The sequence below is a fragment of the Pinus tabuliformis genome, chromosome 7, assembly GCF_031772625.1.
Source record: "Pinus tabuliformis cultivar Carrire ecotype Pingquan chromosome 7, CPIR1, whole genome shotgun sequence".
Taxonomy (NCBI): Eukaryota; Viridiplantae; Streptophyta; class Pinopsida; order Pinales; family Pinaceae; genus Pinus; species Pinus tabuliformis.
The window spans coordinates 763,870,849-763,886,667 of NC_142293.1; the positions used below are offsets into that span (position 1 = coordinate 763,870,849).

At 39.6% G+C, this 15,819-nt stretch overlaps 1 protein-coding gene across 1 annotated transcript in view; it reads right to left on the bottom strand.

Moving 5' to 3' along the window:
* The window catches only part of LOC149249790 (26S proteasome regulatory subunit 6A homolog), a 232,233-nt gene that overhangs the window by 125,409 nt on the left and 91,005 nt on the right, over positions 1-15,819 (bottom strand). Inside the window, exons 4-5 of the mRNA XM_089458782.1 lie at positions 11,721-11,912; positions 4,388-4,579 (exon numbers count right to left, since the gene is read on the bottom strand). Of these exons, the coding sequence (XP_089314908.1) occupies positions 4,388-4,579; positions 11,721-11,912 (384 nt within the window). The remainder of the gene's footprint in view (positions 1-4,387; positions 4,580-11,720; positions 11,913-15,819) is intronic.

Sequence of the window (15,819 nt, forward strand, 5' to 3'; positions counted from 1 at the left end):
AATAAAGGCCTTTGGAACAGACATCATTTGTTCAACATTACCATCTGGTTTTTTGGAGTCAGACTCAATTCTGCTTTTTGTAGTTTTCTCTGTTCTGACAATTGAAATCTTCTCAGAAAACACAGCTTTTCTTTTTGCAAAGCTTCATTGTAAATCTGTCACTATGGTTGCCAAAATGGCCAGGGTTTTTGGCTCTTGTGCTGGAGAGATCTTCTTGCACAACCCAACTCTTGTAAATACAGATTTTTTTACAGTAATATAATCTATCTTATTCACAAAATAATAATAATAATAATAAACAAACAAACAAACAAAAATCATTGTTGTATGTGATCAACCTCCATGGTCTTAATCATGCTCTGCAACTTATCCTCAATGGCTTTCATTTGATTGGAATGCTTATCTTTAATAGCATTGATTTCCTTGGCATGATTTTCCTCCATGGTGATCAAATGGTCTTGCATGGTGGTCATCTAATTAGAATGATTAGTTTCCAAGATTTTTAGCTCCTCAGTGTGTTTTTCTTCTCTAGTTAATAACATGTTCTAAAGAAATATTTCATTGGCTTCCATGTCCTCCATCATTCTACTATCATCTTCTTGAATAGAATTCATTTCTTTCTTAAGATTTGCTTTTATGGAACTTAGCTCCTCAACATGTTCCTCTTCTATGGTATCCACCATGTTCTGAAAGTTGATCCTTTGATTATATTGAGCAACTTCCATTGCTTGTAATCTGTTTCCCATGGAAGTCATTTCTCTGGCATGATCTGCTATTAGTTTTGCTTGACTAGACTGCATGTCTTTGATCATTTGAGTTAATTCCTTAACAAGACACTTATCATTTTCCTTTTCATTGTCAAAATGATTAATCTGGTTACTGGTCCCTGCCTCTGTACTATCGAAAATTCTTCTTGCGATGGCACAAGTGGATTCATCATGACAGTGATTACAATATCTACAATATGGCACATCCTCTTGATCACTAACATGGTGTAATTGATTCTCTTGCATCTTCTTTATGAGATTCTGCATATCAGCAAATTGTTTATCCTCCTTAACTTGTATTCTTTTAACGATCTCTATTAATTCTTTAACCTTGTTTTCCTCTTCTAGAGGGTCATGAGGATAACCTTGAGTGTTAGTACAACGAAAAGGGACAGACAAGTCATCCATGATGACTTGCTTAAGGGGAAAGGGAAGCTAATGGATGTCAGAGAGAGAGATTTGTGTTCAAGAAAATCAAGAGATCCACAAGAAGCGAGCCTCTAGCAGAAATTCTTGCAAAAAATGAAAGAAGTGGAGTCACCACTTGAACATGAATCTGTCTCCAAAATCCAGAAGGCAAAAACCGAAAAGTTAGTTAGGGAAAAGCAGGTGGATGTCAAGGAAGGCTTCATGTTTGAGAAAAATAAATGCTTACTAGAATGTAATTTGTTTAACCGAGCTCTAAGAGCGGGGTCAACCAAGCTACCAGGATTCTTTCTAATGTAAGCTTTTGTGAATGGATGAAACAGTGGAGTCGCCACCCAAACAGGAAATGACCCAAATGTCCAGGTGCTAAAGTGCAGATAGAGTAGTGAATAAGGCGATAAGATGATTAGTGAATGCGGTGTGATGAAAATGGCTTAGAGGATTATGAAGATTAATGAGAATGTCGTCAACACCAAAGTCCAATAAATTGGTCCCCAGCAATGGCACCAAAAAATGTTGTCGCCCGCACTGCAAAGGCACCGCGACAACGCTCAGGGCGGGGGTTGTCACTTTAATCTTCGCCCACTCCGTTCTAGTTGTCTCCCATCACCAAGCTATGGGGGGTAGTCCCTATGGAATGAAGTGGAGGAAAGCAAGTTGAGAATCAACTTACTTGGGAGACACGGACAAGTGGCCTAGCCACTTGGTTGAAATTAAGCAAGATTATTGATTAAATTAGATTTTCTATTATGAAACCAGTGCCTTAATGGAGTCACAAATTCTTGCTTCTTATGAATTGGAACTAAATGACCAGATGGACACCCACTGCTTGAAGGATTGACTAACCTATATGATATGCAAAGCCTAGGACTTATGTCAAATGTTGTGATCTTGGTAAATTTTAGTTAAATGCCTAGTCTAAGTGTAACATTTCTTTAACTATTTTGAAGTTGGGCTTCAAGGTAGGTTGTGGGAAGGAGGCTAACAGGAAGTAGGCTAGGGCCTGATTAACGATACCTTCTGTTAGGCTTCTATCACCTGATGCCTCTGACGCTGCAGAGACTGTGGCTCTGACGACTACAAGGTCACCGTGTTAACCACCGAAGAGTTGTTAAGGCCCCTCAAGCTAAATAAGAAGGGTTGTCCTATATCTCTATCAACGTAGCTTATGCTACGAGGTAAATTATTAATGCAAATCTAGATCTAGTATGCTTATGCAAAAGATTATGAGTGATATTTATCTTGAGTTAATATTTTCTTATCTTGAGAGATGAACTCGTGAGATTTTAGTAAGTGACAAAGTGCAAGATCAGTGCAAATCTCAGAGGGAGTTTCAACGATATTACAATGATAAATTTCGGCAACATAAGGAGGATTTGATAAAGCAAAAATATTCATTTGAAGACTATTCGAAGTTTGTCTGAAGAAAGCACTCTTTGAGTACAAGGAACCAGCTTAAAAGAAATCAAGTAAGTATTGTCACTACAATAAGTCTAATAAAACCGGAGGTATGTAAACACAAGGTACGTATGTTCATAAGCTTTTAGATTTTCAATGTATCTAATATTAAAGGGTTTACGAGTAATCTAGGATTTCAAGCAAAAGTCCTTAATTGAAAGAAGGAATAACTTTTCAAAGGATTCCATCCTCCATGGTTATGTAGGAGATCTAACTTGAGAAATTAAATCATGTTCTTGGTATCACATGTTCTACTTGAAAGTATGTATTACAGGTATAAAATATCATGGCTTAATACAAAGAGAACACTTCCTACAAGGTTTGTCGAGGAACATCTCCAGGTATGTCTTAGACTATACACTTAAAAGTACGTTCATCTTATTTTTGAAATTTGTGTTACATTACTAACATTGTTATGTCTAGCTGTATTGAATCATAAAGATTCTTGTTTAGGGTGATTCATCATTTGATAAATCTACCCTCCTTACATCCTTGATTGTTTTTATAGAACCCTTGAAAGGTTCTCTGGAAAACCCTAACTTAAGAGTATGCTAATGATAATGTGTGAAACCCTAGCTTGCTTAGGGTTATTGGGAAATGCTACCTGAAGTTTTTAATGATGATGTTGTGTTTGGGGTTTTGGTATGGTCATGAAAAACCTAACTTGTTAGGGTTGAATGATGTTGTCTGAGATCCCAGTATCCTTAGAGCTCAATCTCCTAACTTTTTAAAAAGAGAGTTAAATGACCAAGAATTTGGTTACAAGGTGATAATGACAGGCAGCGTGATAATTTCCAAATTATCGCAATAATTACCTAAGGGAAAATTGTCGCAATATAAACTGACAATATTATCCCCGAGGTTGGCTTTGGCAACATTATCACAATGATTTCGCTAATATAGCGATAACTGCAACATTGCTCTATATCAGATATCTCACAATACAATTATACATATTTTTCTTGTGAGTCAATATGGGTCAAAAGAGCAACATGTAATGAAAACCTTACCTGCTAAAAGTGCTAGAAGCCATTTAAAGCTAAGTCAAGGCTATAAGTTTATAAAGTCTAACTCAATTTAAACAGTTGCCAGCTCATCGCATAGTTGTATCTTTTCTAACCATCAATACAAGAAAACAAGTATGAATACATACATGATGAACTCTATTTAAGTTAAAGAGCCATCAGGAAGAAGAAAATGGAATCTGCAATTTCAATGGCACCTAGGAGTTCTAATTTTATATAAGCAACCTTCACTATTCACAAACTTGAGATGATCTTTCTTCTCTAGCAACTATAAAATTGCTTTCCTCCATCAACTTCAGAACCAAGCCTCTTCAAATCAACATAAAAATGCACATTAGTTTTTAGAGCATAAACCCACAGCATGCCTTGTATTATGTTGGCGAACAAAACAAAAGCTTGACAGAAGATTATTAATGGATAAAAAATAAGAATTTGGCTGCAACTTTAAAATACTAAGTGTGTGATAATAAGATAGTTCCAAATAATTAAAACAAGGCCTTAACTGTAGTACTGCACAAAGACATGAAAATTTAGCCACCCCACAGATTAAGAACATAAAAGACGAGATGAGAAAAGCAAATAATAACAGTTCTTGAAGCAAAAGTAACCCACCATCTGTCTATGGTATGTACTGGGAAAGTTGAAAAATGAGATTCCCTTACTACAATTCAACAGAAGAGCTATTTAGAACATAAAATTACAGTTCTTTACCTGAACTAGTTGTGGCCCAGCAAGTTTTAAAAATGTTGCATTTGTTTGTGCAGCACATGCACGAGCCATGAGTGTTTTTCCAGTTCCTGGAGGCCCATAAAGTAGGACCCCTTTTGGTGGGCGAATACCAAGTTTCTGGAACCTCTCCTTGTGAGTCATTGGCAAGACAATGGCCTCGACCAATTCTGTAATCTGTATCAAGGTATTGACTCATTAGCTTTACTGATTGGCAGAGATGATAAACTATACACTAAATAAAATCCAAGACTTCTCGTATGACACATCATAAGCAAAATGGTAAATAAGTTAACGTGGAGATATTTGACCCCCTCTCCCAAAAAACAAGGAATGTTAGTTCTGTTGTGTAATGAAAATTCAAAATTCAGGAAGGGGCTTAGAACAACCATAAATTTTTCCATTAATTGAATTAATTGGAACAAGTTACACCAGATTCATTACAGCTTCTTATGATATCCTGGAAATTGATTCTGTCAAGGTTAAATCAATGTTACCTTGCTTGAACTTTATATATTTCCATTATTTATTAAAATACATCACAAAGTTCCTATGGAAAAAAGTTCACGGCCTATAATTTGTTTCGATTTTTTCAGAAATTGCTCTATTGGACTTGTCCCAAAAATAAGTGCATGCAAGAACTGAACAGTCATAAAAAATTAATGCCAGAATACGAACAATAGAATTAGAAAAAAAATCCTGTATAGGCTGATAATGAGATATATATGAATACAAAACCTAAACGTTGATTTACTGTAAAGTAATCTTGCATTACATACATTATAAAAGAAATGAAGTGTGTGTTTTTAATTGCAGAATGAAAACATGAACAGCAGAAATACTGTAAAGTAATCTTGCATTACATACATTATAAAAGAAATGAAGTGTGTTGAGGAGAGAAGATGGAGAAATGGGAGGGCACCATAGGTCTCCGTAAGGGTTTTGGTTAACCCTAGTTTTTACTGCAGCCTGTTACCATTACTGCTTGGGTACCCGTAGCCGACAGCTAACAGCATCCATCCCCGTTCCTGGCCCATCTGTCGTTTTCAGGATGTCTTTATCTGCAGGTATATTGGGAGAATCAATGGACACGGAGGAGGTGGATTATACCGAAGACCCACATCCTGATCGCGTTATTTTTGGGTGCCCTAATTTCTTATCTTCGGAAGCCGGCCCTAGCCTCCCGTCGGATCGCTTTCCGCCTAACACATCTCCGGTGGTTGCCTTGCCAGAGCACTGTTCGACATCGCCTATAGTTGGGAATACCTCCCTGTTTTCCTCTGCACTGGACATTCCACCTCTGTCCCCTGGGACCCTTCACATTTTGTCTGCTATCTCGCCTCAGTCGCCCCCTTTCGACCCTAATCCGCCCATTACTTCTATCTTCGCCGCGACGTCTGCAGGTCCCCTACCCTCGGTGGCCCCAAACCCTTCTGTTACTCTCCATTCGCCATCAGGGTGCTTCGAGACTCCGGCGGTCAGGGTTAGATCTGGTAAATCCACCCCTCTGGACGGCTCCCCGGACCCATTAGCGGACCACCCATCTGCTCCTCGTTCGCGGAAGAGAAAATCTAAGTGCGTGAAAGCGACCTCAAAGGACATCTCGATCCGGTTCGGTGAGACCTCGGCTATTGGGGAAGCAGCTATCATGGCTAACACTATTCTGGTCGGTCATGTTCGTGGAAGGGCATATTCGGCCACTCGACTCACTCTATGGGTCAAGGAAATCTGGGGAGGCGTTCTTAAAGAATTACCAGAGGTTCAAGTTTTACCTAGAGGTTGGTTCGCTCTCCATTTTGCAAAAGAGAACTACACAGACTTGGTGCTCGCCAGATACTGGCACATTGAGATGGCACCGGTCCTATTAAAGAGATGGAGCCCTCTCTTTGATCCCGAGAGAGAACAAATTGGGGCCGGTCCATTATGGGTTCGCCTGCCAGGACTCCCTCTTCAGTACTGGTGTGAGGAGGTTTTCATTCGTATAGGGAATGCACTGGGGACATATCTTGATCATGATCGAACCTTCGTGGAATCAAGGAACAGAACCCTTGCTCGTATTCTAGTACACTTGGATACCCGCGAGGGTCTGGAGGAGAAAATTTCACTGCATTGGGGAAACTACACCAGGGTACAGATTCTGGACTACGAGGGGGTTCCTTTTCGATGTCGACGATGCCACAAGGTAGGGCACCTATTCAAGGATTGCCCCCTCAACAAGAAGTCAGAGGATACCCCTATAGCATCTTTTGTACCCTCCAAGACCGTATCACCGGCTACACAGCGTCCTCCTGCACCGGGTCCTACTCCCTCGGCCAACATGTCTCAACAGGCAGCGGTTGCGGCTCGCAGTACTCGCTCGCCACCGGTCACCAGATCTCGGGCAGCTGCAGATGCCACCATTGTTTCGGGTACATCTCTCTCTCCCCCCTGCTCTTGTTTTTCTCTCTGTTCCTCCATGCATGTACCATCCATCTCTGTTGCACAATGCACTTTGCCATCCTCGCCTGTCATTGCACCATCCGCCCCCTCTTTGCATTCCCTATCCTCGCCCTCCACTTCTCCATCTTCATCTCGGGGGTCAAAGTCTCATCACTACAACCTACGTCCTCGCATTATAACCCGAGAATCCCCGTTGTATTTTGCTGGTTTGGGTCTGGCCATACCCGGTACAACCCCCATGACATCTCGGGGGAGAAAATCTGACCTATCAAAGGCTATCCGACGTGCTGGAGTTGAAGTCGCCTCTGGTCGTCAATCTACTCTTGACGGGGTTCTTAGAGCAACGAACACCCCTGCCAGCATTCCCCCATGAAATGCCTTTCCTTTAATTGCAGGGGCATGGCTAGTGCCTCTAAGAAACTAGCCCTGCGTAGACTTTTTGAGATTGTTCCTGTCGACATTATACTTCTTCAAGAAACCCTAGGCCCGGCTGATCTCATATCCGACTCCTTAACCTCTATGTGTCCGGGGTGGAATTTTTCGGCCATAGACTCTACTGGGCGATCAGGTGGCCTTGCGATTGGATACAACCCCAAATCCATCAGAGTACTAGCCTCCTGGGGAGGTCGGGGGTTTATGGGCATAGATCTCTTTTCAGCAGACCTAGGGCACAGCCTTAGGGTTATAAACATTTATGGCCCTTGTCAACAAAGGGAGCATTTCTGGCAACACCTGCTTAGTCTCTCTATTTTCTCTGCTGAGCACATCATCATGGGAGGTGATCTCAATTTCTCCCTTGGCTATGGTGAATCATGGGGATCTATGGCTCAGGTGGACTCGATCACGGGATATATGACTGATCTCCTGGAAAGACACAATCTGATCGATGTCCCTATGAACAAACCTCTCCCCACTTGGCAGAATAGAAGGGTGGGTGAGGCTGCCCTTGCCCGCAGACTTGACAGATTTATCATGAAAGGGACCCTTATACAACAGCTGCACCACTACAAACAATGGGTTGGAGCTGGAGGCATATCGGATCACTCCCCTGTATACCTGGAGATCTCGGGACCTATTCAAAAGCCAAAAGCCCCTTACAAGTTCAATCATGTATGGCTTCAGGACCCATCTTATATTCGGATGGTCTCGGATTTTTGGGTTGCGAATCCGATTGATAGATCAAACTCTTTAGCAAAGGGATTTTGCTCCAATCTATCCCAGCTCAAGCACCTATCCATCAACTGGGCCAGAGAAAAGCACCAGAGGGAAAACTCGGCTCTTCTGCACATAGAATCGGAACTCTGCTCCCTACTGGATGAACGAGGTTTGGGGTTTGTCACTGCTGAAGATAAATCTCACCTGGTGGAGCTTGAAAGCCAGAAGTCACAGATACTAAAAGACAGAGAGGAATCTATTCGCCTTCGAAGCAGAGCTATATGGTTAAAAGCAGGGGATGACAACACCCGATTTTCCACAATTATGCAAAAGGCAGAAAAGTCACAAATACTATCTGGAGCATGCCGAATCCTGAGGGAGGAGTGGCTGACACTTTTAACAAGCTCTCACACTTAGGATCTTCACACTTCAGGAACCTCTACAAAAACCCTCCAGGCTCGACTATTGCTGATATTATAAATATTGCTGGTCACTTCCCCAGATTTGTAAATGGGGATGAAGCAGAGGCTCTATTTGACCCTGTGACTCCTGGGGAGCTTGAGGGCACATTGAAATGGTTCAAAAAGGATAAAAGCCCGGGTCCGGATGGTTGGACCATTGAATTCTACCTTGCTTTCTATGAGTTTCTCAGCCATGACCTGCTAAGGGTAGTGGAGGAATGTCGCGTAACTGGGACCTTGTATAATGCCATCAACTCGACTTTTATCGCTCTTATTCCTAAATCAGACTCCCCATCCTCCTTCAATGATTACAGACCCATTTCTCTGTGCAATTGTCTCTATAAGATCATCTCCAAGATCATTGCAAATCGTCTCTGCCCTATCCTGTCCCGTCATATCGCCCCCCAACAATTTGCTTTCCTTGAACACCGTCAGATTCATGAAGCTATTGGCTCGGCCCAGGAAGCCATCCATTCCATCTGGACCAGACACCAAAAGGCCATCACCCTAAAGATCGATTTGGCAAAGGCATTTGATCGTGTCAGCTGGCTATACATAAAGATGCTCCTTATCCATCTGGGGTTCCCTCACAATTTCATCACTTGGATCATGGCCTGCATCACCACTCCTTTTTTCAGTGTGCTTATAAACGGGTCTGCATCTCATTTTTTCCATTCTGAAAGAGGTCTCAGACAGGGTTGCCCCCTGTCTCCTCTTCTTTTCTTGATCGTCATGGATGGTCTCAGCCGATTGATTGCATCAGCTAAGAGAGATGGTGATCTATGTGGTCTCAAGATATCTGATGACTGCTTCCTCACCCACCTACTGTTTGTGGATGATGTCATTATTTTTCTTGATGGCAGTATCAGGGATTCCCGATCCTTCTCAAAGATCCTCTCCCTTTTCTCATCAGCCACTGGAATGTTAGCAAATAACTCAAAATCTACCATCACTTTCACCCGTACTTCCATCCATGAGTCTCAATTTGCTCACCGTCTGTTTCCTTATTGCATCAATCCTCTAGATCGGGGTCTTAAATACCTGGGGTTCTGGATCAAGCCTGTCAGCCAGAAGATAGCTGATTGGACTTGGCTCGTCTCAAAACTGGAGAAGAGGCTTAACATTTGGAGTCACCGATATTTATCCAGAGCCGGCAGACTTGTATTGATAAAATCTGTTCTTGAGGCTACGCCTGTCTATTGGATGGCCCTCGCCTGGATTCCGAGAAGCATATTGACCAGGCTTCACCAAATATGCAACAGATATTTATGGAATGGGAACCAAGATAAGAGGACATTTGCATGGGTGGGCTGGAATAGGATAGCGTTGCCCAGGAAATGGGGAGGCTGGGGATTAAAAGACCTGCCTTTATTCGCACAGGCTCTTGCAGCAAAAATGGGGTGGACTCTGCTCACGAGACAGAATCTCTGGACCTGCATCTCATATCACAAATATATTTGGCCTATGAATATCATGGAATGGATCCAGCTTCCAAACTGGCCCAAAACTGGCATCTCATCTGTCTGGAAGGCACTTCTTCATTCATTGCATCTCATTAGGGACAATCTGGTTTGGAGAATAAATGATGGTCTTTTGGCTCGCATTGGTTTAGATCCATGGATTGGGAGTGGTGGCAGACATCTGTTATCCCGGAACCTCATACAGCATCTACACTCCCATAAGATTAAGGTCCTAGCAAACATTGCGGATCCTCTCAATTCCACCATATTTGCACAACGATGGAAATCCGCACAACAAATTAATTTGCCACAATGTTGGCACCAAAAATGGAACGATTATATTACAGCGCTTCTTGAATCGCACATCAGGATCAAAGAAGGACCAGATGAACTCATATGGCACCAATTAGACAGTGGTATGTATACTCCTAAGTCGGGCTATCAAGCGCTGATATCACACAAAGTTCCGAATTTGATTACTTTCTGGTGGAGGGCTATTTGGAAGCTCACAGCGCCACCTCGGACCAAATTATTTTTTTGGTGTATATTAAAAGACAGTCCCCACAGGTGAAAATCTCATGCACCGAGCCATCTACGGGCTTACCTAGTGTACACTATGTAAAAATGCAGTTGAATCGACTCCACATCTCTTTTTGAAGTGTACAGCCCTGATGGAACTGTGGCAAAACATATCAAATTCTATCAGTTTTACAGGCACATGGGATGGCAATGACCTAAACAGAGCCTGGGAAAGCTGGTATCACAGAAACAAAGGATCTAAATTACAGAGCCTCCCACTTATAATCTGTTGGTACCTCTGGCTGGCACAGAACCGAAACAAATTTGATGGCAAACCAGTGAGCTGGCCGCACACATCTGCACTAATCATATCGGCGTACAACAATATTCCTAAGCCTCCCCAACCTCGTACCCGAAGGCCTCACAACCCTCCGCACATCGATAAAAATGCCCCTTGGGCATATTTTGATGGTGCAGCCCAACAGCAGGGATGCGGAGGCGGTTTCATCCTTTACATCAGCGAACAACACTACTATAAAGTCCGAATGGGTTTGGGGATTGGCTCAAACAATTTTGCTGAACTCATTACTCTTTGTCATCTCATGCATTTCTTGTTGGGTCATAACTGCATGAACATTCATATATATGGAGATTCGAAGATCATTATACACTAGTTCAATAATATTACTACATGCCACACTCACACACTCAGCAATATATTAGATGAAATAAATAATATGAAGGCTCATTTTAAGGATATCACTTGCAATCATACCTACGGGGAACATAACAGCAGTGCCGACGAACTATCCAAGGCAGCCACGTCACTTCCCCGAGGAGAGTGGCTGATCCAGGAGCAGCGAGGGTCAAATGCATTCCAATATTACCATCGACCCTACATAGACCCTCACTACCACAGGGCGGATAGCACATGAACTGAATAGCTGATAAAATTTTGACAGTTATTGTATAGTTTTGTGTATATATTTTGGACAGAAAGAATATGAATGGCCCTGCATGGCAAATATGTACATAACAACAGAAAGTACTTGAATGAACATCCTGCGTGATGTTTCTGGTAAATATGCTGATATATTTTGATCGCTTGCTGAGCCCTCAGGCTGACAGACTATAGCATATGCATTTGTGCATCTACAATATGTAATTTTTCAAAGTATAATGAGAGATTACGATTTTTCCAGGGGAAAAAAGAAATGAAGTGTGTTTTTTTAATTGCAGAATGAAAACATGAACAGCAGAAACATACTCCTTTTACTTCAATACCTGCTTTTCAAGGCCTCCTATGTCATTGTAATCCTCAGTTGGCTTTTCATCTACTTCCATGGCCTTTACACGAGAATCATACTCCGATGGAAGTGTGTCAAGTATTAAATAGCTGTCTTTATTAACTCCCACTAGATCTCCAGGTTTCAGTTTATCTGGATCTACAAGCCCTACCACAGGCAAAAAGATTGTCTGCAATAACAGATACAAATGAACATATATTAATGTTGCTCAAGAGTAATAAATACAATGACTTCCCAACTAAACATTTAGTGTAATGAAAACTTAAATTGACTGTGAGACACAACAATACCTATCAATTTGGAGCAAATTTTGGGCAAAAACATAACTGATAGAAAACTTGGGCATTTGTTTCTATTGAACACCAACGCACTGACTCATGGAGATTACAACTGTGATTAGTGTCAAAAATTATCATTTTTCCATGGTTGTATTGTATGTGTATTAAAAAGCTGTTTTTTACACAGGTTGTTGAATTTGGTCTCCTTAGATACTGTGTTCAGATTTTCTATCTTTAACATGATTCATAAAGTTATGCTGGTCTTATTCTTTGTGCTGGTCTCATTCTTTTAATTACAATAACACAAGCATGCTGATTAAACTCCATATAGCACATAACAACCTTTAATACCATTATTCAGAAAATTCAACCCCAATGAATTTTGTCATCCTTGGAAGAACATTGATAAAGATGGGTTGGAACATTTAAAAATATCATAATGTAAAACCCAAGAGAATCAACAAGCATTAACCAGGAAAGTTACCAAGCTCAAAAGCTTGAAGTTTAACCTTCATTTTTTTCGCTGTGTCCATTTGGTTTTGCTCATTAATAGCATACGTGAATATATCCACACATGATGCAGTGCCAGACGTTTAAAAGACAAGCAGAATCCAAACACAGACTAATCCAGCAAGAGAGGAAAACCAGAATATATACTCTCATTTTATGAACACAAGTAACAATGTTAAGGGCAGAGCACTAGTACTATATGAAATATCCTCAAGAAGCAACAGAATCAAATACTTCCCCACAGACACCTTTCCAATGATTTTTCTTGAACTTAGGTTGTCCTAGATACAGAAGATGTGTTCAGAGGGATAAAAGGATCAATCTCTTTATAGAAAGCCTAATTGGTGTCTTGCCTAAAAGCTCCTGGTCTCTTGATAGAAAGCTCATATGTTGACCACATTGTAGCAAAGGGAGATGGAACGAAAGATCCCACAAAAACAATTAAATATACCTAGTCCACTATGGAAATCTCAGGAAGCAAGAACCAGAACCTAGGATAAAACTTCTTCAATAATCTCATATTGAGAAAAACACAGCAACAATATATGCAAGACTAACAGCAAAAACAAGCAAGCATCCTTGAAATAGGGAACAAATATTCAATGCACTAGAGGACAAAATACCCAATATATCCAAGGAGATAATGAAATAGACACATTGTAGAGAAAAAAGTTTCTTGTCAGAGAAAAGGGAGATACTAAGAACTAGAATTCTGATTATTTTAGCAACAGGGAGACAAAAAAATGTAAAAAACATATCAAACAGATAGAAGAGACATCAGTCATCTGAGTGAAATTATTCAAATTATCAGGGCTATCAAGATATACTGCCCCGTAGCAGGCCCAAAAGGATGGCATGTGTTAAACTTGAACAGGATCCAGCATTTTGTTTAATAAAGACAACCTCATGAAATATGCAAGGAGAAATAAGGTCAAAGGAATGAAAGATGCAAATACTCGAATCATCATCAATGACATTCATGGTTTATTATTTGACAACAAGAAAACAGCACTAGGACTTATGCTTGGGATGTAAGAGAAAAGCATAAGATAACATAATTTTGGTAATGTCCAACAAAAGATCAAAACGTAAATCAATAGGAGTGCCCTGTTGACCACTTCGTGTCAACGACACTATAGCAGTATACCCCTTTTTTCGCAAAACGGATTTCATCATTCAAATCATCCAGGATTCATCATCAATCTTTAGTTTGTTAAAGTTATAAACCCATTCTGCATGTTTATAATGTAAATGATCTTAGTAAAACCATTATGTATGTAACAACCTAGTTAAGCCTATTGTTTTGGTGACGATTTCTATCCTAGGAAGTTTTTCGTCTCACTGATTCATCTATGTTTTTAAACACAAATGATCGACAGAGTTTTTCCCTCCAACCTCACCTCAAAGCTAGGGTGGATTTTGTCATCAACGTCCTAAATAAGTCTTAGTGTTCTAGTCGAGTCTTCTGTAAAGTGATTTGGGATTAATTTTAGCTAATTGGCTAAATTATTTTATTACAAATCATTTGGTCTACTAGATCATATTTGAGTCGCAAAATTAGGTAAAAAATTGAGGGTCTATAACAAACGGGTTTTTCCGCTTCATGTATTAAATTGTAATATCTCAATGTAAAAAATATTTGTGTGCATGGTCCCTCATATTTAAACACTATTGCTAAAATATTTGAGGGTTGGAAAAATTATTATTCCCCTCATGAGTCAATTAATTAAATTTGCTGGCAAAAATAGATTAAAATCCTAAGCCAAAAATTTAATTAATTTTGTGTCTTAAGAAAAATTAGTTCTCCAAAAAGTAAAATTCGTGGGTCCCAGAGAAATTAATTTTTGGAAGTCCTCGGCCAAGAAAATATTGAAAATTTCAAAAGATTTTGGACCCTTAGGTCTTGGTAGTTAAGTCAAAGTCAATTGTTTTAGAAAATCAACTCAAAATAATTAATTTTGAGTTGATTAAAAATGAGTTAAATAAACAATTCAAATTTTCCTCGAAAATAAAATAATTTCGACAGAGCAGATTAAAAGATAATTAAATTTTTATCAACGATCGAAATTTCTTTGACGGAGATCAAGCCAACTAGCCATTAGAGAATTAATCTATAAATTAGAGATCATTTGTCACATCAAAGGATCTGATCATTGAGTCATGTACTTGCTCTTGAAGCTCTCTTGTAATCTTTTCTAAAATAATAATAACGCAAAGACTTTGGGGTTTTATTTCATAGCGGTGTTCATCTCCAGTATTTTATGATAATATCGTTTAATGCTCTGTTGATCTTGTGTTATAAATCGTTGGTTAATAGTTTTTGTGGAATAATCTATTGCACAGGTATCTTGAATAGGTTATTGAGTTTAAAGTAGTATCATTATAATTTAATTTGATTAGCAGGTATCTCTAATATTTGAAGATTAAATTGCTATTTTATATCTCTATTGATTTGACCGCTTAAACTTAAGTGTGCAGAAATCCTTCGTATTTGAAAATTGGGTGTTTGGAGAAGTCCTCGGTTGAACCAGCCGACTCTTGAGGCATAAGATCTGAAGAGCCTTCCTGATTAAAATCCTAAGATTATCTAACGATTTTCTTCTTGCAAGGATTTTCTGCCCTAGTACCAAAATTAAAAATTTCATTTATCTTCAATAATTTGGGCTAAATAGATAGATCTAGTGAGAAAGAGTTTAAATCTACAGATTTGTGAGCAAAGCTAAACTCTTACTCCTCAGATATGATAAATCTGTAAATTATTTGTACATATCTGAAGTTTTGTAATGTTATTTTAAATTTCTGACAACTGGGTTTAGGGATTTGTGAGCAGAGTTAGACTCATACTTCGCAAATCTGATAGATCTGTAATTTATTTGTACAGATCTAAAGTTTTGTAATATTATTTTACATTTCTGATAACTAGGTTCTGGGTTTTTATTTATTTTTTGTATATATGTTACATGTGGGATCTAGGGTTTTTCTCTCATCTTATGCAGATACAAATCTGAAGTTTGTCCAAAAAAAATTGGGTTTTGAGGCAGATCTAGTCCCTAGAGGGCAAGATCTAGTCTCAAATTCTTGTTTGCAGGGATAAAACGACAAGATTTTTCAGTGAAAGTTTTGGATCCGGGGTTTTCATAAATATTCCTAAGAATTGAGATCAAATACTGGGCCACAAATTTCTCTAAATTCAAATTCAAATTTTTTAAAGGCCTAAAGGTCCAGCGTTGCCTCTGGTTGCCTAACGCAACCTTTCCTTAGCCTTCCACTCAGCCCTGTCCATGTTGT